The 21,207-nt window shown below is 49.8% G+C and overlaps 1 protein-coding gene across 1 annotated transcript in view; it reads left to right on the forward strand.

The window, feature by feature from the left end:
- Window positions 1-10,819: 10,819 nt before the first annotated feature.
- The window catches only part of MELTF (melanotransferrin), a 389,430-nt gene continuing 379,042 nt past the window's right edge, over window positions 10,820-21,207 (forward strand). Inside the window, exon 1 of the mRNA XM_078666484.1 lies at window positions 10,820-11,324. Coding sequence (XP_078522610.1) covers window positions 11,276-11,324 — 49 coding nt within the window. The 5' untranslated portion in view covers window positions 10,820-11,275. The remainder of the gene's footprint in view (window positions 11,325-21,207) is intronic.

Consider the following 21,207-nt stretch of genomic DNA (forward strand, 5'->3'; position numbering starts at 1 on the left):
ATTCTCGCTTAGGTGCCTATGCTAACCATGGGTCCCACTCTGCAACTCTGGGCAATAGCTTGCTTAATCTCCACAACGGCCCCAGCAACGCCGGGGATGCCTGGCTTCACCTTGGGGTGCCCTCTCACAGGGAAAGCCAGGACGGGTTGCCCAGCGGTATACAGCGCCAGGACACCACGTAACGAGGTAACAGTGCGCTTTACAAGTATACATACATACAAGTATACATACATTTTTTTTTTTTTTTTTTTAAATTTGTTTTATTGTTGCATCAGAGTATACGGTACAGTGCAAATAAGCCGTTGACGTGGCCTCAACATTCAGCCATGCGTGCAACGCGTTTTTGTTTATACAACTGGTACAAATATCCATTTCCTCCAGAAATCAGTACATATCATGCAACCATGTTTGCAGGTCAGAAGACAGTGAGCCTACATAGCCAGGAGGACAGTGAATGATAACAGGAATATAAAGTCCCGTCTCAAATGGCGTTGGATCGGGGCCTGTTCAGTCCATAGAATGGTGTTACCAGAAAACAGGGGGGGACAAAACTGTGGGGGGGAAGCATGTGGGCGCTAGCGTGGTCGAAATACCGGTGATGGGCGCCGGGGAAACGGATCCAAGGAGCTATTCAGCCTGCGCTCCAGAAGGGTGGGAATGCTATCAGGATGCAGGGGGTATCCGGAACCTGTCCCAGGGAGGGGGACAACAGACAGATATCAACGGTCTTCTCCGGCCGGGGGGGGGGGGGAGGAGAAGGTGGGTCGCCCACTCGCGTGGACTGTCGAAAACTGTAGAGGAGCATGGCCCATTTCATGGATATGGGAAATTTACGCGCACCCCTGGCTTCTTCTTCTCTAAGAGCATCCTCTTCCGCCGCCGCCCATTTACTGACCGCCCCGTCCATGCTGCTATAGGGGGACCTTCCGGGGATCGCCAGCGCATGGCTATGCATCTGTTCGCCAGCAGGAGCGCTAAGGACACGAAGCGTCTATGTACTGGGGCTTGCTTAGGGACATGGAAGATGCCTAATGCGCTAGATTCCCAGGTGGAGAGTGTAGTGAGACCTGTCAGGTCTGACAGTGTGTTGTGTACCGCTTGCCAAAAGGGGTGAAGGTTTGGACAGCTCCAGAACATGTGGCGAAAGTCTGCAGCAGGGGAGCAGCATCTGGGGCATAAGAATGGTGTGGAGGGATAGAACTTCTGTAATCGCGCTGGGGTGAGGTACGCCCTGTGTAGGATATAGTATTGAATGTTCTTGAAGCGGGCGTTCCTAGAGACGCGTTTAGGGGCCTCGAGCGCTTTGGCCCACTCCGAGTCATGTAGTGCGCGACCCATGTCCTCCTCCCATGTAGCCCGCAAGGTCGTCAGAGGTGCGTGTGAGAGTTCCCGGATGGATTTATACAGCCAGGTGACTAAGTGGCGTCCCACCCCCATACGCAGGACAGCGTGTATTACTGGATGCGTGTCTGGCTCGCCAGTACGGAGGTTAAAATGGGGCCGGTATCCATCAACCAGCTGGCGATATCTGAGGAATTGGCCCGGGGGGAGCCCGTATTCAGCGGTCAGGCGGTCAAGTGATTTTAACTGGCCTTCCTCAAAGAGCGATTCTAGATCCATGATGCCACAGCGCGACCATTCGGTAAAGAGCGGAGCCGTGAAGTAGGAGTCTTGCCTGGGGCTGCCTATCAGTGGTAACAGCGGGGAGTACGGAGGCCTATTAGGGGACATTCGGTGGATCCGCATCATGCACCGGCGCGCTATCGCCACCTGGAGGGGGTACGTGCGCCGTGGCTTGGTGCCCGGGAGAAGAAGACGGGTGAGTTCCGGGGTTGCGATTCTGCCAGTCGAGGTGACAGTCTCCTGAGGGTAACGGTCCGCTGTCCATTGATCGGGGTGGACCAGCGGGCGTATGACCTGCGCATAACGATCAGCCAGAATTTTCCCCAGGATTTTACAGTCGGCCGACAGGAGCGTGATGGGGCGATACGATCCCATGTGGAGTGGGTCTCTGTGGGGTTTGGGAAAGGTGACAATCACAGATTCCCGCAGTGACTGGGGTAACCTCCCTTGATGAAGAGACGCCTCGAACACCCGTGATAAATGGGGGACCACTAGGGGCGAAAATGTCGAGTAGTACTCCAGCGGGAAGCCGTCCAGTCCCGGCGCTTTATTCCGGGACATGGCACGGATTGCCTGAGTGATGTCAGGGGGTTTTATCTTGGCGTCAAGGGTGCGCTTGTCTACATCCGAGATTGCGGGCAGCGTCAGTGGGTCCAAAAAACGATCCACAGAGAATGGGGAGTATTGGGCCGGGGTCCCGTACACTTGCGTATAGTGTCGCTGGAACGCTAGGAGGATCTCGGCCTGCGAGTGCACCAGTACACCGTCTGGATCGACGATATCCGTGATCGGCTTGATTTCGGTATCCTGCCTCGCCATCCAGGCTAGTAGCGCTCCAGTTTTGTCTCTGTCCTTATGTACCCTAGAGGCGTAAGCCCTAAAATTGTATCTTCGGAGGTCAGCGCAGGCAGTCTGATACTCCGTTTTAGCTTTGGCCGCGAGCACGGCGTGCTCCTCCGAGTCGTCTGGCCGTTTAGTGAGTGCGGCCAGAGATTGTTCTGAGGCTTGGAGCGTCCGTTCCAAGGTGCGGCGGACTCCCACCACCTGCTTGATGCATTCTCCCCGTGCCACCACCTTAAACGCGTCCCATTCCACCAGTACCGACGATGCCGTGTTTGTGTTGTGCGTAAAGTAGTCGCGGATACTGGTTTCGTGTGTGTCTCTGAATACTGGATCTGAAAGGCAGTCCCTAGGGAGGCGCCAGGTGGGGACAGGTGGGTGCGGGGGGCGCCAGGTTAGGCGAATGATGTGAGCGTCATGATCCGAGAGAATCCGACCCAGGTAATCTGTGGAAGTGATCTTAGGGAGGATTGGTGCAGAGCAGAGGAAACGGTCCAGGCGGACCCTGAGGTTATGTGGAATCGAGTGGAAGGAGTAAATGCGAGCCAGTGGGTGTAGGTGTCGCCATGCGTCAGTGAGTGCCCAGTGCGTGGTCCATGCCCTGAAGAGTTCTGCCTGTCGGGGAGCCGGGGAGTGTGTGGGGGGGGGATGGGAGCGGTCCAGGGTGGGGTCCAGCGTGCAATTGAAGTCACCTCCCAATATCCACGGAACTGTAGTGAACTGGGCTAAAACGCCCGTGAGGTGGTCCCAAAATTTATCCTGATCCGTATTGGGGGCGTAAATACTACCAAGGAGTATACCCTGACCATCAAGCATTCCCTCTAGAAGCGCATATCTGCCCTCTCTATCTATCACCCGTCGAAGCTCTCGGAAGGGAGTACCTGGCCTGACCCAAATTAACGCGCCGCGCGCAAACGCTGAGTAGTGAGTGGCACAGAAGGTCCCTCGCCATTTGACCTGCAAGCGAGAGAGTTCGGTGGTGTTCATGTGCGTCTCTTGCAGGAACGCAATACTGGCTGACATACGCCTAATGTATGAGTAAACAGAGTAGCGTTTGCTGGGCGTGTGTAGGCCTTGCACGTTCAGTGTAAGGACATTAATGTCTGAGCGTGAGTCTGCCATTCGTACGGTGTCGTGAGTGGGAAAGGGACCCCCCTGTAGCCCCCGCCGGCCGCCGGTGTGTATGTGTCACGTGTACTCCTAGTGCGCCAAGCTTCCACAGTCATGGGGGAGGGACTTAGGGAATTAACAACAAATAGAACTTTGGGCGGGAAACAGTCCCAATACTGAGGATATCTCACCGGAGGTGGCATATCCAAACTAGTGTCCCACTAGGGGAGAAATACAACGGATATCTGCGGGGGTGGCAGCGTGTGTCGCTGCTGGGCCTGTGCGCGGATCGGGCTCTGGCAGGATAAGCGTCTATCGCTCGCAAGCGCTCACAATTATTAGACAAAGCAGTCTAGGCTCCTAGACGTCGCGCAATACAATAGGCCACCATGAAAAGGATATAACAGTGAAAAGTTCTTTCATCATGAAGAGGTGCCGGGTTGGTTGGCCAGGGTAGCGTCCAAGGCATGCATCGTAACTAGGGGGGAGGAGATTGGTCCAATCCCCGACATTGTTCCGTCACTGTCCCGGTCCTTCTCAGGGGTGAACAGGTGCGGTCGACCTTCCAAATCCGACGCTATGGCTGACGTGTGCAGTCCGGTCACCGCTCGTAAGGCTTCTCGTCGCTCTTGCATGATTTGCGTGGGGTCGGGTGAGCCCGTGGGGGATGAGGATTGGCTTTTGGGGCGGCCTGATCGAGCACGGCTCGCACCTCGACGTCTGGGGCGTCTGAAGTCGTTGTTGCGTGTTCTCTGGGGTCCAGGATTAGGGATTATTGGGCAGTGAAACTCAGTCCAATCCTGTGCTTCCTCCGCCGTGTTAAAAAAGAGGGCTTTCCCCTTGTGCAGTACTTTCAGGCGGGCCGGGAACAGCAGGGAATATTGAAGATCATTTGCGCGGAGGCGCCTCTTGACGTCTAGGTAGGTGGAACGCTGGTGTTGGATCTCTCGGGCATAGTCCGGGAACACCATAACGTGCTGGTCTTCCACTTGTAGGGGGCCCGCCGTCCGGGCCGCAGGAAGCACCGCATCGCGGTCTCGGAAGTGCAAGAATTTAGCCAACATGGGTCGCGGAGGGAGGCCCGGCTTGGGCGCCCAGGCCGGGACCCTATGAGCTCTTTCAATGGAAAAATATGCCGACCTTTCCGCCTCCGGTGTGAAAGATTTGGTCCAGAGCTCCATGTATGTTAGAGGGTCCGAGTTCTCAATTCCTTCCGGCAGGCCCAGGACGCGGATGTTACAGCGCCTCGAGCGCCCTTCCAGGTCCACTGTGCGTTCCTCGAGGGCCGCCACGCGGTGCAGGACCTCCTTCAGTTCCGCCTCCTGTGTTTTCACCGCAGGTTGCAGCTCGGACACAATCCGTTCTCCGTCTTTCACTCTGTCCGCCAACTTGCGGTGGTCGTCGCGAATCAAACTGATGTCCGTTGTCAGGACGCCCAATCTCTCTTCCATTGAGAGGCGGAACAATTCGATTGCCGCCAACACCTGATCCAATTTTGCCGACAGGGTGGGGTCGGTTTGCGACGCGTTGGCTTGCGTCCATGTCCTTGTTTGTGGCATCCTCTCGGGGGCCGTCTCGGGGACAGTCGTCATCTGCGTGGGCCTCGTTTTCCCCATGAGTGCAGTCAGAGATGGGGAGGGCCCGGCCCTCCGTGCGCCCCGCAATCAGTAAGCCCCCGCTCCTCCGTGTATCCGGGCGGACAGCAGCTCGGTGCAGATCGGGCTCCTAGTCTCTCTTGGCCACGGGGCGTTCACTCTCCTCCTACCTTCTGGGGGACCTCCGCCAGAGTAACTTGCGGCATCAAGGGGGCGACAGCCCAGGCGTCAGGAGATGCACAGCAGAAGGGCACTGTTCCTGCAGTCCAGGCTTCTCCGGAGGGGTGCTTGTCAGTGAGGTCGGTCCCCCGCCTCCTCAGGCGACCCCGGGGGCCGAGGAGCCGGCGACCAGGGCCCGGGGAGGGAGGGGGGGTTGATGAGTTGCCCCGGTGTGGTGTGCTGTCGCCTCGGGGTCAGTGGAGCACCGTCCCTGCAGAGTGGAGCCCACGTCGATCACGGCGCCTCGGTCCCCGCGGGCGCCATTTTAAGGTCAGGCACCCGGGTCCACCGGGCCACACAGTGTGAAAGGAGCGTTCTGGCTCCCCCCCCCCCTTTTTGAGCAAGGGCCGACGCCCTCCGCGGACCCCCGACCGGCCCCAGAGGGGATAGGAGGCCGCCGGGTCACCGGCACCGAGATCCACGGGAAGAAGAGGGGGGGGGGAAGGGGTCGGCACTCACCGCCTCCAGATGGGATCGAGGCCGTCCGAAGGACCCCACGTCACACAGGTGGCACCCTCACTGGCGTCCCTCAGTCCGTGGCAGTGGGCTGATCAGTACTGGGATTAGGCTCCCGGTCGCGCAGGAGCGCCGATGTTGTGGATCGCCGGGATGGCGGCCGCCATCTTGTGTACCGGGCTGTCACCGCAATGGATAGCCCGTCTTGGCGCGAGAGCCCGCGGGTCGGTTACCCCGCTCCTCGCTGGGGTGCTGGGGCCGCTAGTCGTCTTCTCCGCCAAGGGCCGTCGCCTCGGGGACAGGCACTCAAAGGCGCCCACCGCAGGCAGAAGGAGCCGCGCCCGCCATCTTGAATATTCGGCGCTCGGCTCCGGTGTTGATGCGGGACGGTGTCAAACGCTCGTCCGCAGCTCCCGCAGTTTGATCAGAGGACGCCCACCACAGGTAAGCCTCCGTGGAATAGTTTCTGTAGGCTGAGGCTCCCAGCGATCTCAGGAAGTGGGCAAGATGCTAGCCCGATCGCGGAGCCTCAGCAGGACACAGCCGCCATCGTGGCTTGCCAAGCCACGCCCCCGTACAAGTATACATACATACCGTGTCACAGGACAAAAACAGTAGAGACTGCTGGTGCCGGATTAACATTTCAAGGCTATAGATGAGTATATTACCACAATGTGTGATTAATGGACATAAGGTCCGATCAACTAAGGGGGGGGCAGCGGGGGTAGGCTGAACCGGCTGTTGACCAGGCATCTTTTAATGGAGGGGGACGGCAGGCACTTTGCCTTGTTGGGGAGTGGGTAGTTTAAAATCCACTGGCAGGGGGGCACAGTGTCTCCACCGATGCAACCGCGAAGTTTCATTCTACCACATAATATGGGAATGTCCCCACATACAAACTCTATGGGAGAGGGCTACAAAACACATGTAGAGAGCGGTAGGAAAAGAGATTGTCTTAACACCCCAATTGGGACTCCTTAACATATGGGAGGTTACAGACCTCATGGAAGTAGAGGAACAAATTACCACGCTGGGATACACACTGGTGAAACGTGCAATTGTAATGAAATGGGGGGTGGAAAAGAGGCCATCGCCGAAGGGTTGGACTAAGGAATTAGACTAGTGTATGATAGCAGAAAAAGAGGTGTTTAAATCAAGAGGCTGCCCTAAAAAATGGGACAAAAAATGGAGCAAGTGGAATGTATACCGGGGTGAACTGTGTATCTCACCTACCAGGGAGATGGAGATGAGGGACAATACCCGAACAACAATGGGACTTAACGACTGATTTACTACTGATTCTTATTGACTGTATGACGAATGTAACTGTATAACTGTATACAAACCAAGAAATGTGACTTACTTGTTTGAAATCAATAAAAAGAGTTTTAAAAAAATAAAATAACTATACATTTTTCAAATAATTTATAGAAGAAATAAGTTAATAATTATTTCATTAAATTTACACCATATAGTCCTACATAACTAGAAACACACATTTATCATAAATCTAAACTAAACAATTATAATAATTACACACTTTACACAATTAACAATTAATTTGTAATATAATAAACTATAATTAAACAATTATTTAATTAACTTCCCAACCTATACCCCTGCAATCCGAACAACCTGCACCTAAAATATAACTTACAAAATATTATTTACACAATTTACATACTTAATTATCAAATAAATAATTAATACTAATTAAAAAATATATAAATTAATTATACATACCTCAAAAGCTGCTATAAAACAATACATTACTATTTTACAATTACATTAAAAATATAAATAACTTAAAATTACAAACTATATTTAAAAAACATTAACAATTGCACAAACAATTTAAAAGATATACAATTAAAAGATTATTTAAACACATAAAGAAACTTAAACAATATTTCTTACCTTAAACATTCATATTTCCCCCGCACAATATTTTTGCACACAATATTTCTGTGTTAAGATATTAAAAACTCGATATTTCTGCAACTCGATATTTGTAACTAGATATTTTGTCCGAAAACTCTTCGTTGCACAGATCCTCCTCCTCCACCGACTTTGTTTTTCAAATTTTTTGTGCAGTTTTATGTAGCATCAACACCACCCAAGGGTATTGAAGCTCTTTACAATTGCACCAGTTACTTTTTTTGTGCAGTTTTATATGGCACCAACACCACTCAATGGTATTGGAGTGCTTTACATCAGCATCAATTACTTTACACAAGGACACATATATTTGTGTAGGCATGGTGAGATTAAGTGATTTGACTAAAATCAAGGATGTTAAGATGAAGCCGAAGCTAATACCCAGTTTACGAGCTCCATTGTCGGCAGCTCTGGCCTTTACGCCACGTCCTCTCCCGAAAGGATGCCATATCATCACCCTCGCTTCGGCCTCAGTTCCACATTTTGTGATTACAGATAAATCACTTAATCTCCCTGTTTCTAAACACAACAAGGACAAAAGCCAGTAAGTTTCACCTGTGCGAAATCTATTGTTTTTAGGTCTCGGCTAGACAGCGCATGTGCTACTTGACTTGCCAGTGCATGCACTCTCTCAAAGAGACGTGCTGTGTTCTATCTGTGGGCTTACAGGCCACCCATCTCCTACCATTGGTAACTTCGGAGTTGCTCTCATTTTCTTTGATGCCATTAGTAATGGCATGTGGGCATCCTACCCTCTTCTTGGGTTTGTACCACCCAAAGCGCATGGACCAAGTACATGTCTCCTTACACTGCTCCCAGTTTGTGCAACTATTTTTTCTTTGTTTTTAAGCATTTGTAGGAGCACTTGTGTTTTCAGGCTGTCTCCTTTCTACACATACCACTAAATTGCATGTGTGTGCACATAAACAAATGCATTTCTTATGAAGTTGTTAAAACACAAAGCTCTTGTTTATTTTTCATTATTTTTCGTTGATTCAATGGTATTGGAGTCATCGCTCAGTCATCCGTATTACCATAGCGTGAACTTCGAGCTGATGGTATTGGAGCGCTTTAAGTGCTTACCAGTTACATTCCACAACAAAACATTAATTTTTGTCTCGGATCTTGCTTCAATTCATTTTTTTTTGCCCTTTCCTTGTTGCTTCCTCATGCCCTAACCCATTGTTGCTTGCTGATCTCCCCATCCCCTCCTGCTTGACTCGACCCCCCACTACATCCCTCATCGCTGTTGCTTTTATTTATTTTTGTATGACCAATGGTATTGGGGCCCTTGGTCTGTCCTCTGTCTAGCCATAGTCTCACTTGTACACATTTATTTATTTAGTTATTTATAAAGTTGTCATACATACCACTAATATGTATATTCACGTACCCAATGAATATATTTCTTAAAAAATTGTTAAATCATGAACAGCACTTGTTTATTTTTTTGCATGATCCGATGGTGTTGAAGTGCTCCGTCCGTCCTCCGTCTTGCCATACTGCGAACACGAGTCAATGACATTGGAGCTTTAAGTGATCACCAGTTACATTCTACAATGACACACTTATTTTTGTTGCTGATCCTGCTTCAATTAAGGTTTGTTCCCCTTCATTGTTGCTTCCTCCCGCCCTCTCCTGTCGTTGCTTGCCCTTCTCCCCATCCCCTCCTGCTTGACCTGCACCCCCTCGTTGCTGCTGCTTTTATTTATTTTTTATTTTTTTAACGATTAGATGGCATTGGAGCGCTTGTTCCGTCCTCCATCTTGCCAAAGTTCTAACACCAGCCGATGGTATTGTAGTGCTTTAACTGCTCATCAGTTACATTACACAATGACACATTCATTGTCGTGGGCAGGGGGAAGTGTAAGTGATTTGCCCAGAATCACAAACTGTTCAGCTGTCACCAGGATTCAAACCTGGTTCCCCAGTTCCCCTGTCTGCATCTCTGGCCATTAAGTCATATCCTCAATTCACTTCAGAGCTCCTCAGCTATTTCTCACTATCACTTCCAAAGTTGTTCAGCAAGACCTCATCAACACCGAACAAGCATTGGGAAAGCCAATAGATCTTGACAATGCCCAAGCTTTTGGCCTTGTCAATATAAATGTCTTTTGGCCATGTTGTCTAGTAGCACATCCGCTTTTCCGCGTGGCTGAAGGTCACTGAAAAAAGCACTATGATGCAACCAGCGCAGGCCACTTCATAGCGCTTCTTTGTGTTTGGAGGGGCATGACAATAAACTCAACATGGGGGGGGGGAAGAGACTCGGCGTCGGCTTAACATACTGTGAATATGGGCTTTGAGTGATTTTCAGCCATGCTGAACAGCAGATGTGCTGCTAGACAACATGGCTAAAAGACATTCACATTGACAAGGCCAATAGTTCGGGCATTGCTGAGACCTATTGGCTTTGCCGATGCTTGTTCTCCATGGCTGTTATCTGCCTCTTGGCTTCCCTGTTCATTTTTCATCTCCTCGGGATCAACCCACTGCCAGTGCGGTTCCTTTCAGCGGTTCTGCTCCTGGCTATGGGGGTCACTTATGAAGAGTGGACGCTCTAGCCATATTCATCTCTAGTGTCCTCCACTTCCTTCAAAGCTGCTTTCCTGACAAGTTTGGCCTCTGCCTACCAACCACGAGCATATAAAGGATTACTATCTGGTGCACGCAGCATAGCAGCCAGAACTCTTTCATGATAGAAGTAGCATCAGTGATTGGATATTTAAAATAATGCTACTCTGTGTCCTGCTCTCTTCGCATGCCACTAAAATTAATAAAATTAAAATATGCGTCATGTCTTTCGAGGTCTTCCCTCACAGATTTTTCCCCCAAAATGGAACATTTCCAAATTCTGCAGGTTATTTGGGACTCTGCCTTCCACCGTGATTTTTTTTTCAGGAGTTCTGAAATTGTACAGAAAATACTAGGAATATTAATCAGGCCTTTTAAAGCTGTGGGTAGCCTTGAGGTAACTTCAAAGTAGCCCTACGGTTGAAACAGGAAAAGTTAAAAAGGGAAAGGTACAAAAAAAATCCAGTCAGCGAAGGGGAGGCCACAGTCAATTAATTATGCACAGGTCACTAAAATAAAAGTTGTCCAGGCCAGACCTACCACTAAAGATGTCCCTTTGATGTTGTAAGGCATCAGCTGCTCCGTGAAAATAATGTTCGAACAAACCACCAGTGTTCAAAGCGCACTGCGGCTTTTTACCTGTGAACGTAAGTTTGGTGTTACTGCCTGTGAGAGTGTCCCTCACCTCGGATAGGTGTTCGCGCGCTCCTGTCACGCGGTGGACGTTGCCCTCTGTGCGCACCTGAGGTCGGTGGGGTTTTCCTTCGTTGCGCAGTTTTCCTTCCCTTCTTAAGGAAGGCGGCGGTGCATTTCGGGACCCGGGAGCGCGAGGGAGCAGTGCCGAAGTATAAAGGGCGCCGGAGGGCAGAGTTCAGTCTCCAGGCACAGGCGTCAGCGGTGCAGCTGCGGGACACGCTGCCATGGCCCTCCCGGCGCCTCTGTTGGTCCTTCTCGCCTCTCTTCACGCCGGTAAGTGGCCAGACCTCCACTTTAATCCTCGCCTTCAGCCATTGCTTGATTGGTGCTGGTGGTGGGGACCGGCGCCCATTTTGGGGACCGGAACTTGTTTTACAGCAACAGACTTTGACCCACAGCAAGAGAGATAACGGCAGAACAAGGAGGAGGATATAAAACATAGGGGAACAGTGACAAGGGCGGAGATCAGGCATAAAGAAAAACCCGCAAGAGTGGGATAAAGAGATATGAAGTGTAGAGGGGTGAAAAAAGATTTGGAATCAAGACCTCTGTATTCGCAGCAGAGTCATACACCAGCTCCAAGGGCAACTCCAAATAATAATTGTTGGTCCCTGTACGTCCTATTTTTATTTAATATATGTATTTAATAAACTATGCAGTTTCAATGGCAGCCCTTCCAAACTTTGCAGTAACCTCTTTGTGGGTCAAGGTAACAATTGTAGTTCTAAAAAGATCAGGAGTAAATGTTTTCAGGGTGGGAATGGAGCAGCGCTAAAATTGAAGGTGGTCTAGGAGATGTTCCCTGTGGAGAAACACAAAAACTAAAAGTGCAAACATATTTTTATATAACATTTACGCATGTAGAGCCATATAGAGTGACCAACTGGCATGCGTGCAAATTCAGGATAGTATGTGTAAAAATCCAGGACAGAGGGTCAAAATTCAGGACGGAAGGTCAAAATTCAGGACAAAACTTCGGGACAAAAGTTGTGCTTTATCGACACATCAGAGAAAGTTGCGTGATAGTATAAAAGTAAGTAAATAGAAAACCACTTGAGCACAAGTCAAAATACGTTTTATATTACGTTGAGACAATCGTGCGCCTCAAGGTTATTCGGTATGCTTGCAGCTTTGGGCAACTGTGCAGGTCTTTTTGTGGTATTTCATATGATAATCTATATTGTTACTGTGCTGGGTTTGTCCAGTCTGATATTTTGTTTACAACTCATGGTCCTAAGCAGGAATGTTTGTTGAGAGAAGTGGTCAGGAAGATCTGCTCGGAGAGACTTTGTTACAAGCATCTCATATCTGAGTGCCATTGTGAGATGTAAAGCGGTACACTTAGGAGAACTAAAGGGAGGATTGCTGTGAGGAACCCACTGTAGGGAACGCATTATGGGTGTTTCAGCAAGTGGAATTTAAAATATGGAATCTGACTTTGCTTTGGGGGCTTCACGGAGAGTTGTACTAGCTGATGGAAGTCGCAAAGGCATTTTTCCCTGCAACTTTCTTAAAGAAGGCACTGTCTATACACTATTACATAGTTTATTTTTGATACCTTGCCTATTGTTACAAACACAATATACATCTCAAGCACAGCTCATGGCACTACGAGGCTCTCCCTAACACCTTACACCTAAAACAAAACATGCAAACATTAACAATTACTAGTGTAACATTCAAGTAGCAGTTGGGTGTCACTCAGAATGTCATCTACTAATTCTTTCATCCATCATTCAGTCTTTCACCATTCATTCTGTCCTTCCATCTGTGTGACCATCCATATCCAAACCTTTTTAACCATTTGCAAACCTATCTATCATCTGTCCTTCCATCCATCATTTCACTCATCCATCCCTTCATCCAACCTTTCACTCCTCCATCCACTCCATCCTTTCACTCATCCATCCACTCTTCCACCCATCGAACCATTTACCCTTTCACCCAAGCTATCCTTTCACTCATCCGTCCACCCATTCACCCTTTCACCATCCATCCATCCTTTCTTCCAGCTCTACACCCTGCCTTCACTCATGTATGCATTCTTTCACTCATCCATCTTTACATCCTTTATTTCACTCATCCATGCACCCATTCGCCCATCTATTCTGTCAATCGTCCATCCATGCTTTCACTCATCCATCCATTGATCCTCCCTTTCTCTCTCCATTCCCCTTTCATTTAGTCACCCATCCTTCCATCTACCCATCCAGTTGCAGACAGAAGAGGTCCATCAAGAACTTCACCTTCGCTGTAGTTCCTAAAGCAAAGGGTGGGGTGGGGGAGGGTACAAAATGCCCCTGCACAAAGGCAATATGGTCCCGGATACGACTCAGAACACAATTCATGTAACACTTGTTGTTAAATATAAACAAATTCCAATTGAACAGAATTAATCTGTATCCGAGGAGATGTATGATTTGTAGATAACAAATTGATTTGCAGTGAACCCAACACACATGAATCTGAAGCCAAGGCTACTTTATATCACAAATTTATTTGCATAGTCCTAAAACTAATTGATCCAGAAGGCTGCAAAAAATTGCAGTAGAAAGAAAGGTGAAGTAAAGGGGTGCTCATGTGAAGTGAAGAGAGATAAGCTCGAGGGACAGAGTTAAAAAAATGCAGTACAACTCAAAAAACAAATTAATCAGTTGAACAAACAAGGCCTACCCACTCATTTATATATACATCAGTAGAAAACATTAGGGGAAAGGGGCATGTGAACAATAGGGGTGTAAGCCTTAGGGAGGGGGAAAAGCCGTCGACGTTTCGACCCAGGCGCATAAAACGGGCAATTGCGGGGCCTCTGCTGCGGGTCTTCTTCAGGACAAGGGTGGGAAGGACGGGGACTGGACCAGTGGACCAAGGGTGAGACAATGGGGTCACGTCAAATCAATTGGAACGGGCCACCAATTCTAGATGTATCAGGAATTCCAAGGGATGGAGAGGGTATCTACTCCAGCTGTGCTTGATATATATCCACACCTAGCACCACAGCCGTCTCAGCGTGGAATAAATTCACTACAGGTAATCAAGTAGAAGGCGTGGTGGAGGGAGGACAAACCCACGTGTAGTACCAGTTTCGAATATTATGGCAATCCTTGCACAATTGTTCTTGGCGAGACGCGGCTCAGGTTTACTGACAGAACGCGTTGGGATTTTCCTCCATGCCTTACTTCGACTAAGAGAAGAACTCCACTCACGATATCGTCTGTATGGAGTATTTTTTGATCCAATGAAACCTTCCTGCCCCTAATCCTTTCGCCAAGAACGATTGTGCAAGGATTGCCCACCCGGCCCCACTGCTCTTACCTGCACGAGCCTGGCTGCATACGGTTATTACATATCAGCATGCAGATAGTTGCAGAATTCCAGGAGTGCTCCCAGAATGCTTTGAGAATTCCTTAAAAGTTGTACTTGTATTCCAGATAGATGTTAAGTTATGTGATCATATGTTGATTTCTAAAGCGCTCTATCATTGGGAGGGCATCTTGGCACTGTGCAGGTGTGGGCATATCCCCTTCTTGGGCCTGGTGGGGTTAGTTGAAAGCCAGGTATTCAGCTTGTTGCAGAATTAAGGGGGTGAGGATGAGGCTTGAATGGGTAGTGGTAGGTCGTTTAACCCTTTATGAGCGATGCAGAAAAAGGCTCGACCACCGGATCAGGTTCTCTGTATGCATGGGATGTGAGCCACTAGGAGTCTGGCCGAGCGACGGTGTCTCAATGGTTTGTGGAAGCAGATACTGTTATTGAGGTATGCTGGGACAGTGTTATGGAGTGCCTTGAAAGTGTGGTTGAGGAGTGCGGAGCTGCTCATTTGTCATCATCATCAAAGCTTTATTTCGATATGCAAGATATCATAAAAGCACATACAAAATATAAGAAACCACAATTCATAGATATTACATTTTAAAAAGAAGGTTACAATAAAAACTTAGCTAAAACTAAGGTCATTTGTGATTGGGGGTGGGGCAGTGGAGCTCTATGATGTGTAGTGATGCAGATGCTGCTGGAGAGGTTGAGAGGGATGCTGACTGCTGAATTCTGAATGGTTTGATGATCCCAGTGTATCTAACAACCCTTACCACTAGCTGGTTAATGCTTATCTGAAGGCTGGCCATTTTATAGAAAACAATTCCAGCAGCAATGTCATGATTAGAGACATCCACAGAAGACAAACATGCAAACTACAAAAAACACAGGAGGGCAGCTTTTCATGAATGACATTAGAAGCATATCCAAAAAACCAAAGTCAGCACCAAATGGTTAAAGGTGCAATTCCGGATTACCAAAAGCAAATTATTAATGTTTCTATGTGTCCTTCATGAATCGAAGAGCGAGTGCATTGGTGCTGCACGTTTCAGCACACCAAGTGCTTTAGAACTTAAGTTCACAGTGTTATTTTTAAGTGTGATCACCCTTTCTTTTTCTGAGACTCTCTGTAGAAACTCATTTCTACTTAGGAAAACATTCCAGTCGTCGTTTACAAATGTCTCACTGCCACCAAGAAGAATTTTTTCATATCCATTGCTTTCTCAAGTATAACTTGAAGCAATGTGAGATGGTGTCATTTAATTTTCCTTAGCACCGTGCTTACACTTTTCGGCTTTCTAACTGATCAAAATATTTCCTTTAATACTATATTGTCTAATATAAAATATATTATATTATTCACCGCTTCCACATTTTATAGCCTCTTCCTTTGAATACATAATTTAGTCCTAATCAATATTTAATTATATAATGTATCTGTGTTTACTTTTAGAACCTATACATCAACCTATTGCTATCTTTTTTTGTATGCGTACAAAAGTAAAAATATTTAGCTCATATTTATGATTTTTCCGCAATAAAGTCATCTGAGCTTCATGCATAAGACTGCTTCATCTGGGGGGAGGAGCTTGGCGGGCATCCGAGATGGCCGCGTGAGCACAGCGCTCTCCGGACCCCCGCCACTCCCGGCATGATATCCTGAAGATATCCGGACTCTTCACGAGGATTTGTGTAGAGGACGCTGGGCTGATCTTCCTGGAACTTTTGGAATTTGATTTGGACCCGGGGTGACGAAGATACGGTGTTTCGAACTTTCGTGATCCGCCCTCGAGGTCCGCCTGGGACTGGGTGAGGCTCTGTGGCCGTCTTGGAGTTGAACAACAGCGGCAGGGGGATCGACTTGTGGGTCCCCCTCTTAAGTTTCGGTTTCGATTCTGCCTCAGACTGAGACATCTGGCAGGGGAGTCTGGCCTGGGCTGGTGTCCGGGGCGCGAGACGGCTGTCGGGCCTGTGGCTGGCTTTTTCTCCTTCTGGCTGGTCCTATCCTAGTGGTACCCTTGCAGCTGCTAGTTGGCCCTGACGCCCTACTCTCCTGTCGCCATTCCGTCGAGCCTGGTAACCCTCCTGGTGACGCAGTTTCCGACATGGCGGGCAGAGGGGACCGAGAGACTCGGAAGACCAAGACGCCCCTGCGTGGGGGCCCGGTCCAGTCTAACGTTATGGACCGTTACACCCATTCGAAGGGGTCCCCCGGAGCTGCCCTGCCTGGCCCAATTGCGGCCGACCACATTGTGGATGCGTCAACGGAGCCGTCCTTACAGGACATCATGGGCGCCATTTCTGGCATGAAGGAGGCGATAGGCCAACAATATGAAGCCTTGGCCCACAAAATCGACACCGTGGCCATTGATGTGAACTTGATTCGGGCCGACCTGTCTAAAACCAATGAGAAGGTGAAGTCATTGGATCTCAAGTCATCCAGCCTCACGGCAGACGTCTCGGAGATACAAACGGAGATTGGCAATCTCCGCAGGGTGAACGATTTCATGACCCGGCGCTTGGAGGACTTTGAGAACAGGGCACGTCGCTGTAATGTGCGCTTGGTTGGCGTTCCGGAGAATTCAGAACCTCACTCTGTTGATCTCCTGGTTGAGGACCTGATTCAGAACTACCTCTCTCCGTCTGGACTGAGTAAATTTTTCGCAGTGGAGCGTGCCCATCGTGTCCCGGGGGGCCAGGGTAAGCCGGGCGCCCCGCCGAGGCCTATTGTTTCGAAACTCTTCCATTATAGAGATCGGGACGCTATCCTGCAGGCCTCGCGTGTGAAGGGTCCAGTGGCCTTTGCGAACGCCACGGTGAACTTTTATCCGGACTTTTCTCAACAGGTCCAGAGACAGCGTATGGGCTTCCGTGGTGTCAAGAAACGTCTCTGGGACATGGGATTACGCTACGCTATGCTTTTTCCGACCAGGCTGCGTGTTGAGTACAATGACCGAACCTTTTTCTTTGATCGGCCTGATTCTGTGAATGACTGGCTGGACTCGCTGCCTGACCGACCTCCTACGACTGAGTCCGCCGCCCACCCGGGTGGTGCTGAGGGTGGTGTTGAGAGCTGAACAATTCGTCTACACCTGGGACCTCATATAGAGTGACTTCTTCTGGGAGTCTATGCCTAAGTGCCTCTTCTGTTTGTTTTTTCTCCTCGTTCTCTGTCTTGCTCGGGGTGGCGGGTGGGCCAGAGCCTTTCCTCCTCCGGGGTCTTTTTGTAGAATAGGGGTTCTTGGGCGACAGGCACACTGCATGTTGGGATGGCTTTTTAGCATTTTGCAGGGGTGCAGGGTGGGGGGTGTTTTCTTGATTGTTGGGGGGTGGGTGGGTGGGAAGTTCGATGTTTGTGTGTTATGTTCTCAAGGCGGTTCTATCTTGCTACTGATGTTTATTATGTCATGCTCATTGGAGAGGGGTTTCGGCGTTGCTGTGTGGGATGGGGGGTAGCGGGTTGAGGTTTGTTTCGTGGAATGTTAATGGTCTGGGGGATCGTATTAAGCGGGGTGTGGTGTTGCGATGTCTACGACGCTTGTCTCCAGATATTGTTTTTCTACAGGAGACTCATTTGGTGGGCAACACTTGTCGTGCAATGAATAGGTGGGGCTATCGCCTCGCCGCACATTCGGGGTTTACCACGGGTTCCAGGGGGGTGGGTATCCTTGTTCGGGCTTCCCTCCCCCTAGGTATTGATGATGTGATCCTTGATGATCGAGGGCGCTACGCTGTCCTCGTGGGTCGTTATGAGGGTCGTTCCCTCTCCCTATTTGCTGTTTATGTGCCCCCCGGCCTACAAACTTCAACCTTTTCCAACTTGGGCCGTGTGTTGTTGAACCTCCCTGATAGTACTCTCTTCATTGCAGGTGACTTTAATTCTGTGTTCTCCGGTCTACATGATCGTCACCCCCCTAGGGATACGCCTTCGGCCCAGCTGTGGCTGGGTGGGTTTCTGGAAACGTTTGGCTTGGTGGATTGCTGGAGGCTTATGCATCCTACTCAGCTTCAATACACTTTTCACTCCGGGGCTCATGGGAGTCTGTCTCGTCTGGATTATTTCCTGATGCCCGCAGCCCAGTCGCCTGCGGTGCGTGAGATTAGGCACCTCCCCCGGGGCATCTCCGATCATTCTCCGCTCTGGTTTGTTTTGAGCTGGGGGTGGAGGCGGCGGGCCGGGTGGCTCCTATCAACCCGTGGTACCTTACCTCCCCTGAGACCCGTACCCTTTTGACTAAGTCTTTGGACGATTACTTTTTGGACAACGAGGGTTCCGTCTCCTCTGCGGTATCCCTGTGGGAGGCCTTTAAGACAGTGCTTCGTGGGCAGGCCCTTTCCCTTATTGCTGAATCCAAGAAAGCGAGGAATCGGGAGGTGGTGGACCTTGAGAGGGAGATTACTGAGAGGGAGGCTGACCTAGAATCGGATGTTACTCCGGATAAACTCCACGCCCTGGGTCTGAAACAATTTGCTTATAGGTCTTTGGTCACAGATGCGGCAAAACTGATGTTCCGGGAGCAACAGGGTCGTTTGTATGATGTGGGGGACAAAGCGGGTAAATTATTGGCATGGTTGGATAAGAAAGAGAGGGCGAATCGTGTGGTGCCTGTGATTCAGTCTTCGAATGGTGTGAGAGTGACGGACCCGATTGGAATAGTTGAATGTTTTGCGGAGTACTTTCGTGTGGTTTATACCCCTGTGTCTGGACGGGATGTTGCTGACTCTCGCCTTTTGCTGCGCGATATAGCTTTGCCCAGTGTTTCCGACTTAGACCGTGTTTTTTTGGAGTCCCCTTTTACTACGGACGAGATAGCGACTGCCATTCGCTCACTCCGTTCGGGCAGAGCTTTGGGCCCGAATGGGTTGCCAATTGAACTGTACAAGTTACGCCCTGACGGGGTGGCGCCCCATCTTCGTGCCATGTTTTTGGAGTCCCGGGAGCGGGGTATTCTCCCGTATGATCAGCGTTTGGCTACGATAGTCGTAATTCCCAAAGACGGTAAACCGCGGGACCTTTGTTCGTCTTATAGGCCCATTTCCCTGTTAAATGTTGAGCCCAAGGTCCTGGCTAAGCTCCTGGCGTCCCGCCTCTTGACGGTCATTAGTGGCTTGGTTCATCCGGATCAATCCGGATTTATCCCACATCGCAACACGGCTCTTAACCTACGTCGTCTTCACGGTGCTGTTGCGAGGGCGGGGCTTCTGACAGAGCCGGCCATTTTGGCTTCGCTCGACGCCTCGATGGCTTTTGACACGATAGAGTGGCCCTATCTTTGGGCAGCTCTTGAAAAATTTGGTTTTGGACCTGAGTTTATTGGTTGGGTGAAGTTGTTATACGCTGAACCCTTGGCACAGGTAGTGGTAAATGGCAGAGTTTCTGTCCCCTTCTGTCTTGGTAGGGGGACCCGTCAGGGCTGCCCTTTGTCTCCACTGCTTTTCGCGCTTGCCCTGGAACCGTTAGCTGCGTGGCTTCGATGGGAGCCTTCACTCAAAGGGATCCGTTGATCACCGGATTTTGAGGACCGCGTCTCCCTTTACGCGGATGACATTCTTCTATATCTTACTTCCCCGCGTAAATCATTAAATGTTTTGTTTGACGTGCTTATTTCGTTTGGTGCCAACTCGGGCCTAGTTATTAATTGGGCTAAGTCTTGTGTGTATGTCCTTTCGGGCGTTTTGCCCCCTTTGCCGGACAGATTTCCTATCCAGGTGGTCCAGTCTGGCTTTAAGTATTTGGGGATTTTTATTACACTGGACTCCTCACTCCGGTTCGAGCGTAATCTCCTCCCCCCGCTTCTTAGATTGCGACTGGATGTTGCCCGTTGGCGCAAGCTACCCCTGTCTCCTCTGGGCAGGGCGGCCCTTTTTAAAATGATGTCCTTGCCGCGGTTCCTCTATGCGCTTCAAAATTCTTATGACGACATTCCCGCTTCCTATTTCCGAGAGATCGAGAGTCTTCAAAGGCAACTGATCTGGGACGGGCGTCCGCGTATTGCCCTAGCGAAACTTACCATCCCTTGGTATGACGGGGGCATGGCGCTCCCCGACATCAAGAGATATTACTGGGCTGCTCAGCTGTCTGCCATCAACCACGCGATGTATTCCCCGGGTCGGGATCCGGCCTTTGAGATGGATAGATTCCAGCTACCGGGAGGGGACTTTAATAGAGCGCTTTATTCTAGATCAGCCGGGCGCCATCTTATGGGCCCGTCCAAGATCGCGGTCAATGTGTGGCGAGCAGCCAATGTTAGTTTGGGATGGGAGAATCGACTCACAATGGCGACTCCGCTTTATGCTTCTGAACGTTTGGGGTGTCTCTGGTCTACTAAGGGCTTTGATCGCTGGGATATGATTGGGATATGTAAGGTGGGTGATGTCTGTGTGAAGGGTAGCGTGAAGTCTTTCCAGGCCCTTCAGGCGGAATACGACTTGAGTGATAGAGAGTTTTTTCGATATCTACAGGTCCGACATGCCCTGACCTCAGTTCTGACTCCTGATGTGGCCCTGCCCGAGTCCTCCCCCCTTGAGGATCGCATACTAGATGGGCACCTGCCCGATAGCACTATCTCCCTTATTTACAAGAAATTAATTAATAATCGCGCTGATTTATTGGTCCGACTTAGGGAAATGTGGGTCGGTGACGGATTGGAATTAGATGACGAGGATTGGCAGTCAGCACTCTCTTCTCCAAAAGAGGTCGCCATTCCCGCCCGTCTTCGTTTGGTGCAGCTTAAGATCCTCCACCGGGTGTATGTAACTGGTCCGCGTCTGGTTGTAATGGGCTTTACCCCGGATGGCTTATGTAAGCGTGGTTGTGGGATGAGTGCTACATTTTTGCATA

This window comes from Lissotriton helveticus, chromosome 11 (assembly GCF_964261635.1).
Source record: "Lissotriton helveticus chromosome 11, aLisHel1.1, whole genome shotgun sequence".
Taxonomy (NCBI): domain Eukaryota; kingdom Metazoa; phylum Chordata; class Amphibia; order Caudata; family Salamandridae; genus Lissotriton; species Lissotriton helveticus.